Source organism: Podarcis liolepis (genome assembly GCF_965112155.1).
Source record: "Podarcis liolepis genome assembly, chromosome: 5".
Lineage (NCBI taxonomy): Eukaryota > Metazoa > Chordata > Lepidosauria > Squamata > Lacertidae > Podarcis > Podarcis liolepis.
This window is the reverse complement of record NC_139556.1, coordinates 42,986,755-42,998,172: the sequence shown is the minus strand read 5'-3', so window position 1 is coordinate 42,998,172 and position 11,418 is coordinate 42,986,755. Positions and strand designations below refer to the sequence as shown.

Sequence of the window (11,418 nt, the reverse complement as noted above, 5' to 3'; positions counted from 1 at the left end):
TTCATAATACATGCATTCCATTCAAATAAGTCTTCAAATTTCATCTACAGAATTGTAGTTGGCAAGGGTTTACAGACTTAAGTGTAAGCACTGGGCTACTAATGTTCTATAGCCCTACATACAAAAGTGCGTCGCTTTTGTTCTAAACGCCTTTGGCTATCCCTTAATAAACTGTTAATGGAGCAAAAGCAAGCACGTTATCTCTTGTGTCTGTCTCCGTTGGTAAGGGAATAATTGATTCAATAAAGGCTGTCAGTAAACTTCCATTGTGTTTATTCTTCTTCTGGGACCACCTCGACTCATGCATGGTGAGTTGAGCCAACCCCCCGCGAGAGGCAAAGCAGCGTTTAAGTGACAGCGATGGAAATTCTCCTGTAGGTGGGCTCTCGCTGGGATGTCCTCCTAATGAACTCCTCCGGCGCGGCTGCTTCAGCACCACAGAGCGTGGACAGCTCCCAGCCAGCTAGCCAGCCAGGCTCGTGGCGAAGACCAATGGCGTTACCTGCCTAACGCAGCGCGGAGCTGGCTAGGAGTTTACATCTGACAAGTGAAATCGGATTGAGCCCCTGCGTTGCCGTGACACCCCCATCCCCACACGGCGCTAGTTCCCCAGCCCTCCCCGAGGGCAACACTTCGCTCCACTCTCCAGCAGTCCCAGGCAGGCGGCCTCCCTCCCTAGCAGCCATGGCAGAGCCGAGGGAGCAGCTCCAGCCGCCGCAGAAGAAAGAGGAGGAAGTGCCCGATTACTTCGCGGCCCTCGGCACCTGCAGCCCCAAGCCCCGGCAGAAGTACGGAGGGATGTTTTGCAACGTGGAGGGCGCCTTCGAAAACAAGACGCTGGACTTCGAATCGCTCGGCGGAGGAAGGAGAGGGAGCAGCAACCAGAAGCTCAGTCGAGGGGACCTCAGCCAGCTCTCCAGCGGGTCGGAGGGGCAGAGCGAAGCCAGCAGCGGCAGCCAAAGCACCCCGGTCCTCACACCCGCGGGGCCGCCGTCAGTTGGAGTAGCGGAGGAATTATCCAATGGCTGCCATCAGGTAACGGGGGAAGGAAGACGCTGGGGACGGTCATTGGAGGATATGAGCTATGGGGCTAAACTTTTGAGGGTGCGGGATAAAGCTGAACCAGCGCTCTGTTTGTCTGTCCCCCATAGAAATGTTTCAGGGATGTATTTAACGACCTGAGGAAGGTAATGAGCAAATCCGGTGCAGAAAGGCCAGTCCCTTAGCGGAATCAGCCAAACGGCCCGGGAACAGGTAGAAATCGTCTAGCGTCTGGGTCTCTTCCAGCCAAGTAGGCGGCGCTCGAAGTGACTTGGCTCATGCGCGCAGGTTCAGCTCGTGAGACGAGGACCTGGCAAACCCGTGAGCGGCTCGGCGTCCGCCCTCGATTTCAGAGGCGCGAGAGCTGCTCCGAGCAAGCGACAGAGCCAGCTGCATTTCCTGAACTGGAATGTGGTTTGGAATTCACAGTGGAGCCGCCGCTTCTTAATCGCATCCGAGGTCACGAAACCTGTCACAATCGCCCCCCTCCCGCCCTCCGAAGAGGACTGATCGGGACGCCAGGTGGCGATTGATTTCCCAATCGGCTGCAGCCCGTTTAGACGGCTGGCTGGCTTTCTCCAGCGTCCTCTTTAAATGTGGCGAGGCAGCCATGTATACCCCACAGGTAGAGCAGGAGCACTGTGTCCTCTGTTCTTTTGCAACGCAAATGAGCGTCACCAGGGACCTGGCTTTTGTCTCTTTCTAAGGCAGAGTGCACATCGGAGTCAGCGTGCATGGTCCGTAGAAATCTCCTCTGCTGCTGGGAGATTCAACAGACCCGGTCTTATGTTACAGCCAATGGGAGTCATTTTATTGATTTTAATATGAATAAAAGAATTGGATGGGAAGGCTGAAATGCTTTGCACATTTACTGTAGGGTAGGTCCGGGTTAACTCAAAGGGACTTACTTCTGAGTAGATAGGTATAGGAATTTCAATGAGGCATACTTTGGGGGAAATTGGCATAGAATAGCAACTCAAAATGCCTTTTAAAAAGATAGGACCGGGTGTTTCTTCCCAGTAGCAGGAGCCATGCGGAGTTTGTGGAGATTATATTAACCCAGAATGCTAGTCTTGGTGGCTATATTCTTACCTCCACTGTGGAGGCAGTAGACTTCTGAATGCTAGTTGCTGGAAGCAGCAGGAGAAAGTGGCTGCAGCGCTCTGATCCTGCCTGGGGGCTTGCCATAGACATCTGGTTGGCTACCAGTGTGATGGAATAGATAGGCCATTGGCCTGATCCAGCAGGCTCTTTTTACACACACACACACACACACACACACACACACACACACACACACTACACACACCCCTCCTACATCTGAGTGGGAATTGCAGCAAGGCGGAATGCCCCTCTTCTCTTCCACTTTAATGCTGATAAATGGTTTTTAATAAACTACTTCCCACGTGGTGCAGTGGAGAGGGAGGGAGGGAGTCTCTTGTGACAATCTCTTTTTCCTGGTAATTTGAGCACAAAGCTTTAAGAACTGAGGTTTCGTTCGCCAGTCTAAATGCCACTTGGCTGCCCCGCAAGTTATTGATTAAGGCTGCAATTCTAAATAAAAATAAAGAATACTTACCTTGGTGTAAGTTCCCTTGAACTCTGCTTCTGAACAGGCATGCATATTTTCTCTTTGTTCTCTGAAATGAGTGACGCATTTTACTTATTCCTGCAAAACACTTATACCCTGTTATCTAGCCCAGCAAAACGCCCATTCAAAGTCTTTAAAAGATAGGACACAAAAGGAAAGGGGTGTGTGGAGGGAAGAGGCAAACGAACAAAACTCAGGCAACACATCTTTAATGTTACAACCTCAGTCTCCTACACCAGAGCCACCCAGGATCACATCCAGACTCCAGCTAACCTGGAACTTGCTTTTCCATAGGAGTGGCCAGACTGATGCTTTCAGGAAGCCTACAGGCAGAGCACAAAGGCAGGAGCCCGCTCCTTTTGTTTGCCTCTAAGGCCTCCCGTTATTCATTATTTCCTTGGAATATGGACGACCCATCGCCCGTGGCCAGGACCCCTTAGAACAGAGCAGACATACCCTCTGCATGAATTTATCCCATCCTTAGAAACAAAACCAGCATACTAAGCTACTGGTCACCAATTAAATCGTGCGGCAGAGAATTCCTTAGTGAATTACGCGTCATTTGAAACAGCACCTCGCCAAGTGCATCTGATTCCGCAGAGGATCCCCTTATTCTTGGATCCTAACCAGATCTCTGTCTTCAACACCCGGTGGTGCTTATGAAGGAAAATTCTGACCAGGGCTGAGCTGGTTGCCCCGAGGATCTAATGCTATATTAAAACAGAGGGTCACTTAAACCTGAAATACACTTGGAAAAGTTAAACAAAACGGGGCTTCCTTTTGAATGGACGTGCAGATGACAGCGCTGTAGGGAAGCACCTGCCTGCTTGGGGCTACACAACAACACTGCTCTGCATAGGAGTCAACTCCTAGGGACTTCGCCCCCCGCCCCATAAAATATTTGAGGGGGCCGGTGACCCCCAAAGTTGATGGGCATTCAAATGGGGTGTATGTGCCGCGTCTTGTGATCGATTATGCGGGAGAGGGCTTACCTGGGGCCCCCCAAATTTTATTCAAGTTGGCACCCCTGCTGCTCTGCCGCGTGTGGTCCTAGTCACTCGGAAGCCGGTTCCACCGACATCAAGGATATTGGCTTTCAAGTTAAACTCGGGGTGAGCAAGTCCCAATCCAACGCAAGGTTTGAAATATAGATCTGAAGCGGGGTGGATGGGGGGCAAGTGATCTAACTTCCTGCTCCCAAATCAGCCCCGGGGAGCCGGCTGCGTCCTGATGACTATACCAGCTCCCAGCAGGATGCACGCACACACACCCCCCCAAGCGCCAACCGGGAAACACAAAAGCCCCCTGGGCTGCGTCTCCAGCCAGCCGCCCCCTTGCTGACGAGGGCCTGGCCTCTGGAGAGAGAGGGCTCGGCCACGTGGCCTTTGTTGGCCGGCGTGGGGAGGCGCAGGCTTTTGTTGGACAGGGCCGTGGCTGCTGCGGCGGGCGAGCTCGCAGGAGAGGCCCCGGCGGACCTGTCTGCCTGCGCGTCTGGGGCCCTGTCTGCCGCTGCCTGGCGCACGGGCGTGGAATGCTAATCAGGCAGCTGCTCACTCGGCAAAGCTGCCGGGCGGCCGGCGCAGGGGGAGCCACCGAGCTGCTCTCGCTCGCTCGCTCGCTCTCGCTTGCCCGCCCTCCCTCCCTCCTTGCCAGAACAATCCGCCGGGCGGAGAGGCGCGCACGCACACGCGGCGCCACTCAGCACAGAGCCATCCGCCGGCTCCAGCCGCTGCTCCCTCGGCCGGCCGCGTTCCGGACCCACAAAGGCCCCTCGCCGCCGCCGCCCGTGACCCCTTCCCACTTCCCCGTCCCGCGCTCGGCAAGGCCTCGGGGGAAGATGTCGTACCAAGGCAAGAAGAACATCCCGCGGATCACGGTGAGCCGCAGGGCCCTGGGCTGGGGTGGCGATGATTCTCGGGCTGGCATTGCTCTCCGAGGGTCCGATCTGCGCTTCCCGGGCTTGTGCGGAGCCCCCAGCCCCCGCCCCGCCTTTCCCGAGGCTTCTGGTGAGGATCCCACCTGGGTGGGCCGCCGAGCTGAAGCCCCTGGTTAGGATTTTCGTAACGGGAAGGCGAGGGGAGGTTTGGGTTGCAACGGGGAGGGAGGGGTAGGTGGAGCTGCGCGGTCCCGGTGGGCTTCAGGGGGAGGGGGCGGGATCCGAGCGAGGGCATTCGGCGTTTGTGCCTCCGCCGGCCATGGCTGGTGGTGACCGTCCGCCTGGGGACTCCTCGAACAACCTCTCCTTGTCCACAGCGCGCTCTTTCTCCCCATGTAACGTTCAGCCTGTAGGTGCGCGCTGCTGCCTTCTTCGCGCAGAAGCGAGCCAATGGGGGCCCCCACCCACCGGCTTTCCAAGGAGAAAAACAAAACAGAGCGTTGTGTTATTCTGGAAGTCTCCCAGGGTTATAAAGCGCAGCGAAAGACCTTGAGGAATCCGCACCCCGAATCAACTTATAAGGGAATGCAAAACAGCATCCTTCGTGGCGCGCCTTTCTTCTTCTTCGCTAAGTGGCTGGTGTCGCCTTCTTCTGTTGTTTATCCGCTTGCAGCCCACCCCCGCCCTCGATCTGATTGCTCATTCGAGGATTTCTAACTCCCTTTGAGTGGGTGACCTCCTACGACACCATCCTCCATTCGACCCTCTTCAGAATGTTAAAATGTGCATTTCCAGAAGCAGGTGTGCAGTCCAAGCCTCTTTCTCGAGGGGCAGGGGAGCCCCATTTGCCTCCCATGGACAAATCTATATCCGTATTTTCCACCTCTAACAGAGGGGATTAATATCTTTTTGGAAGATTTTGTTTTTAAGCACAAAGAGCTTAATTTAGCTTGGTGTCTAGAGTATTTCTCAGTATCAGGCATGTGAAAGGCAATCAATACAGGTTCTTCAGATACAAGTTGAACAGATAAACACTGAAATGTGGGCATTTCCTGTAAGGATTTCTTCAGTGACTGTGGGATGTAGTAACTTCTAATACACAATTTGGAAGTCTTCTGACTGAGGGCTGCTATTTAAGACATTTGCCACTGAAAGCTCCCTGTGCAGAGAATTAGTGTGCTCTTTTGTTAAATGTAACTCAACTTGAACCCCAAGGATTTAAACAGTGTTTTATCCTCAGCTGGATGTGCTTCATAGTAACAATGCAACAAGCTTCTATTTACCTGTTAAATGCTTTTCAAATACAGTGCACATTCATATTCTCTGTAAACTAAGCTCTGCTGTTTGAAATACGTCCATGTATCAGACCCATCTTTATGCAAAGGTAGTTATTTCAAATGCCTTCTGGATCTCCATTACATCAACCTATACACACTTGAGACTGCAATCCTATACAGTGGTGCCCCGCAAGACGAATGCCTCGCAAGACGAAAAACTCGCTAGACGAAAGGGTTTTGCGGTTTTTGAGCTGCTTCACAAGACGAATTTCCCTAAGGGCTTGCTTCGCAAGATGAAAACGTCTTGGTTTTTTGCAAGTTTGTTTCCTTTTTCTTAACACCGTTAATACAGTTGCGACTTGACTTCGAGGAGCAACTCATAGAACGCGGTGTGGTAGCCTTTTTTGAGGTTTTTGGTGATTTTTGAAGCTTTTCCAAAACTTTTCCGACACTGTGCTTCGCAAGACAAAAAATTCGCTAGACAAAAAACTTGTGGAACGAATTAATTTCGTTTTGCGAGGCACCACTGTATATATTTCTTTGTCGTAAGTCTCATTGAATTTAATGGGATCTGCTTCCGAGAATACATTCATGGGATTGCACTATAAGAGTAGCAATATTTTCCTCTCTCTCTCTCTCTCTCTGTCTTCCCCATCACTGGAAGAAATAACACACAGCAAATTGTCAGGCATTTACCACAACTAAAGGTGTTAGGATCGCTTGCATATAGCCCACATCAATGTGAATCTCTGCATGTTTCTACTTATCAAAGGCAATCATAGTTTGTGGCTATCTTAACATTAGCATTCTCCAAAACACAAATTATTCTTTTCTTGACCTACTTTTGATCTCTTCCCAGGTTTGATCCACTAAATCATTATTATTATTTTGTCATGCTACCCATTTGCATCCCCTCCTTATCCTGCCCTTTATCGGGGGGGGGGTGTACATTGCACATATAGACACATGCACTATTAGGGTTACATCTAATACAGCAGATTATGCTTGTGAATTCAACTGTGGAAATTTATGACCAACTCCCCACTGAAATAAACTGTGGAATAAAGCACACCACATTCATTAGGATCTAAAGAATTGTGAAACTAGTGCTCATGTTCAGGCAGCAGTTCCCAAGGCTGTGTGGCAAGCTGAAATCGAAGAGGATTGAAAAAAACAGCTTGTGGAACTGCATGAAGAGTCAAGGGGGAGAGACCCTGTGAATATTCTGCTGAGCTAGTGCAAGTCCCTTGTGTGAACCTAAGTGTCTCCTTGGATCCTGGCCATGATGACTGAGGAAGCTCTGATGCCTGCTTAAGCCCTTTAGGGTTGACTTTTAAAGTAAGCAACGTCAGAACTCATTACCTGCCAAGTCATTCTTGGTTGTGAGCCTCTTGACCTGATGGCCTAGCCTGTGAACTCTCAAATGCATTAGTAGGAGAGGTAGGTGACTCTTTCCCATTCCTTGCATCCTGTCATGTTAGATGGCTTGAAGAGCCTGCTGCATCAGGCCAATGGACCATCTATCTTGGTTTAGACAGGCCTCACAGCTCCCTTCCTTTCTCAGTATACTCTATTTCTCCCATCAAAAAGAGCAGCTGTGATGTCACTTCTGTAGAAGGGGTTTTCTTTCGAGGTGGGCTTTGAGCAGAATGGCTCCCCCCAATGCCTGACATGTGAGGGCTCTATTCTTCATTTTTTGGCCGTGAGTGAGCCAGAGTAGGCCAGCCCTTGAAGCAGCGACTGAAAAGAAGCTGTTTGAATAAAGGCTGGCTTACCGCATCTGGCCTGTGCTCTGGTTGTTATGGAGAAGGGCTGCAGCCTAGGAATAGTTAAAGCATTGCTCATCCAATACTGTCCCCCCTTCATGGGGAGGAAGACCTGCAGTGGGTCAGTGAAGCTGGTCACTGAGGTATCCTGATGAAACAAACCTCTTATGCTTTTTATACATTATTCACTTTGATTGGTAGCACAACATGTCTTACCCACATCCTCATTATTGACCCTATATTCCTGTATCAAGGTGTAAACACCCAGGAATTGTTGTGAAGGCATCCATTGTTCTGTCTATGACAGGGGTCACCAACCTAAGGCCCATGGGCCAGAAGCGGCCTGCAGAGGTCATTTGACCAGTCCACGAGCTGCCCCCGAACTGAGCTGCTTGTGCGCTGCGCTAAACCAGTGTGGCGCAGGGACTTGCTTCTGCGGCACTGGAAATCGCATCTGTGCATGCGCAGAAAATAACAGGTGGGCGCGTGATCTGGCCCACAGAGGGATCGCCGCAGGACTGATCCAGCCCAGGCAAGAAAAACCTTGCCGACCCCTGGTCTATGAAATGAAACTGGTATGGGCTAACTTGAACTTGGAAGAAGGCCACCTGGGTACTCTAAATCCTGTTATAAGAGGTCCTTGAAAGGGTGTTGTAAGCCAAAGTAGCCAACTCCTTGATACTTTCCTTGTTAATACTGTTGCATTTATAAAGGCCTACAGTTAAGGGTATAAGCCCCAGGCTATGTAACAAGGAAGCCAATTCCACATGCCTTCAGAAATTCCTTTTCTTTGTTAAAAATTCTGTTTCAGTTGCAAAACATTAAATTTTTGTTGTCGTTAGGATGGGATACTGTCCTTCTCTGTACACTTACTTTCCTTTGCTGTGTGACTTATTCTGCATTTATTCTGATAATGTGATTCTGAGTCCTTACCATTCTTCAGCAGCTGGCAGATTCCCTGGAATTGCTAACAGAGGTCAACTCAAAATGAGTCACCTTTCAGCAAATTATAGGCCTGATTCCTTGTAATATCCTTGGAGACAGCACCGAGAGGGGAAATCAACAAAGGCTTTGCACCAGAAACCCATGGCTCCTTGTTTTGAGAGCTGAAAAATGTGGGATTCTAGCCATCTTAATTAAGAGCTGCCTAGCTGGCACTGTGTTTTACAATAACATTTGACAAAAAAATAAGTCAGGCAAGGCTGATGAGTGTATTTTCTAAATTCTATAACACATAATTCCTACCAGTTGGTCAGATAGCCCAGAGATGCCAACAATTTTTGCTGCCTGTGTTTGTATTACATTCTTTTGCATTTCTAGACAAAATAACATCAGATGCTTTGCATGTCTTAGACAAAGTCCAAATCTCAGGTGTGGTTTGAGACCAACACTCAGCTTGCACCAGGCATTTCTCCATAGTCTGCTTCTGAATGTATACCTAAAGTCACCTTTAATAAAATGTCTGGTTATCTTGGAAATCATTGTTTTTTTGCTTTTAAATCAGAGTGACCGGCTGCTCATCAAAGGAGGAAAGATTGTCAACGATGATCAGTCATTTTATGCAGATATCTATGTAGAAGATGGCTTGATTAAGTAAGTTGCTGAAAAATATTTTGGAGTACAGTTTTATTTATTCCAGATATTTGTGTACAATTTGATCTACTTTCATTGCTCTCTGATACATTAATTACAATATAAGCAAAGCATAGAGGAGACAGAATATAATTGTTGTTACACAACTACATGAAAGTAACACATTCAGTACTACGGTACACAGCACCTTTTGCCCACAGGGAATATGGATCAAAATTATTATTATTTATTTATTTTCTATATTGCTCTTCATCTGAGGATCACAGGGAATGCCCCCAAAGAAGTATGATTGGCATCCATCTGTCTCGGGAGACAATTGAGGAGTGCACCTTTGGGGGGGGTTAAGTCAAACTGTTGGAAGGCTGCAAAAGTAGTATATCTATAGCTTAATCCTAAGGCTGTGCTCAGGTGGCACTTTCCTTTGCTCCCCGTTGAGTGCTAGAGCATTTAACTGTGAATGTAGAAAGCATTTCAGCAAGGAGAGTCTGGTAAGAAAACACATTTCCAAAAGTCGTGTTATGAGTGTCAGGAACACAGTGAGTTGATCTAGTTCAGGGGTAGTCAGTGTGGCCCCCTCCTGTAATTTTGGACCATAACTCTCTTTATCCTGATCATTGGCCATGTTGGCTGGTGCTGATGGGAGGTGTCGTCCACAGCATCTTCACTACCCCAGATCTCGTTACCAGTACTCGATTGCCATTTAAATGAATGGGATTTAAGTCATAATTTAATTGCTGGGATCTTAGCTGAATGAAATTAGTCTGGATCTGACCCAATATGTTGGATATCTGTATGCTGTTGTCCTCCTAGATTGAAACTTACAAGCAATCTCTTTTAATGTCATTTTCAGGCAAATTGGGGAAAACCTGGTTGTTCCTGGAGGTGTGAAAATGGTTGACGCTTACGGCCAGCTAGTTATGCCCGGTGGAATAGATGTCCACACTAGATTGCAGATGCCAGTGTTGGGAATGACCTCTGCTGATGACTTCTATCAAGGAACAAAAGCAGCTCTGGCAGGAGGGACCACCATGATTCGTACGTAACGCCCTTACTGTGGACTGCATTCCTTTTGTTGTTAGAGCAGGAAAATCGGTCACTGAAAACCAGCATGACCAGATGCCAGGGATGATGGAAACTAGAGTCCAACAACACCTGGCATCTGGTCACGCTGGTTGAGGCTGATGGGAGTTGGAGTTGAACAGCATCTTGAAGGGCTGCAGATGCCCCACCCATATTAGGCAATTGAACCCTCATCATCCAATGAATGCATTTGTTTCTCCAGTTGATCATGTGTTCCCTGAATCTGGGTCAAACCTTCTGACCGCCTATGACCAGTGGAGGGAGTGTGCTGACAGTAAAGCATGTTGTGATTATTCTCTGCATATTGACATCACACGCTGGCATGAGAGCATCAAAGAAGAGCTGGAGGCTCTCGTCAAAGACAAAGGTAAGTGCAAAGATACGCTTCATAGAAAGTAACAAGTGGTTGGAGATTTACGACTGTCATAGCTTCCTAGTTGCAAAAAGACATGAATATTGCAACACTGGAAGGCAAAGATCCCACCACATATAAACTGCTAGATTATGCAAAAGAGTGTTTTAGCTTGAGAGCAAATGATGTTTAATAGATGAGGGAAGCTTATCCTTCTTGACACGATGTGTTTATCATTTTATGAATATGATGTCCTAACATGCAGTATTTTTCCACCATTGGAAAACTCAGTTTTTGTGTTCTTTGATTATTGGAGATCATTTGTCCTCTAATGCAATATTTGGGAAGTATAAGTATTTTAAATGTTCTTTTTATTGTGTGTGTCTGTACACACATGCATATACACACATATACACACACACACATAAAGGTAAAGGGACCCCTGACCATTAGTCAGGGGATTTGCTGCGCTCATCTCGCTTTATTGGCCATGGGAGCCAGCGTACATCATGTGGCCAGCATGACTAAGCCACTTCTGGCAAACCAGAGCAGCACACAGAAACGTTGTTTACCTTCCCGCCGGAGCGGTACCTATTTATCTACTTGCACTTTGACGTGCTTTCGAACTGCTAGGTTGGCAGGAGCAGGGACTGAGCAATGGGAGCTCACCCCGTCAGGGGATTCAAACTGCTGATCTTCTGATCGGCAAGTCCTAGGCTCTGTAGTTTAACTCACAGCACCACCCGCATCCCATACACATACATAGGACAATGAAAATTAGTTAACCATCAGTAAAAAAAAACAAGCTTTCTTTCTTAAGCATGACAATATGCAGTGTTGTG

At 48.5% G+C, this 11,418-nt stretch overlaps 1 protein-coding gene across 2 annotated transcripts in view; it reads left to right on the top strand.

Annotated features, from left to right (window-relative positions):
• The first annotated feature begins 669 nt into the window (after positions 1 to 669).
• Positions 670 to 11,418, top strand: part of DPYSL4 (dihydropyrimidinase like 4) — a 31,020-nt gene continuing 20,271 nt past the window's right edge. The window contains exons 1-4 of one of the 2 annotated variants that reach the window (XM_083505966.1): positions 670 to 1,035; positions 9,056 to 9,144; positions 9,995 to 10,179; positions 10,427 to 10,591. In XM_083505966.1, coding sequence (XP_083362092.1) covers positions 685 to 1,035; positions 9,056 to 9,144; positions 9,995 to 10,179; positions 10,427 to 10,591 — 790 coding nt within the window. In that variant the 5' untranslated portion in view covers positions 670 to 684. Of the gene's footprint in view, positions 1,036 to 4,017; positions 4,509 to 9,055; positions 9,145 to 9,994; positions 10,180 to 10,426; positions 10,592 to 11,418 lie in introns of those variants that run through there. The other variant, XM_083505967.1, reaches the window with a different exon arrangement.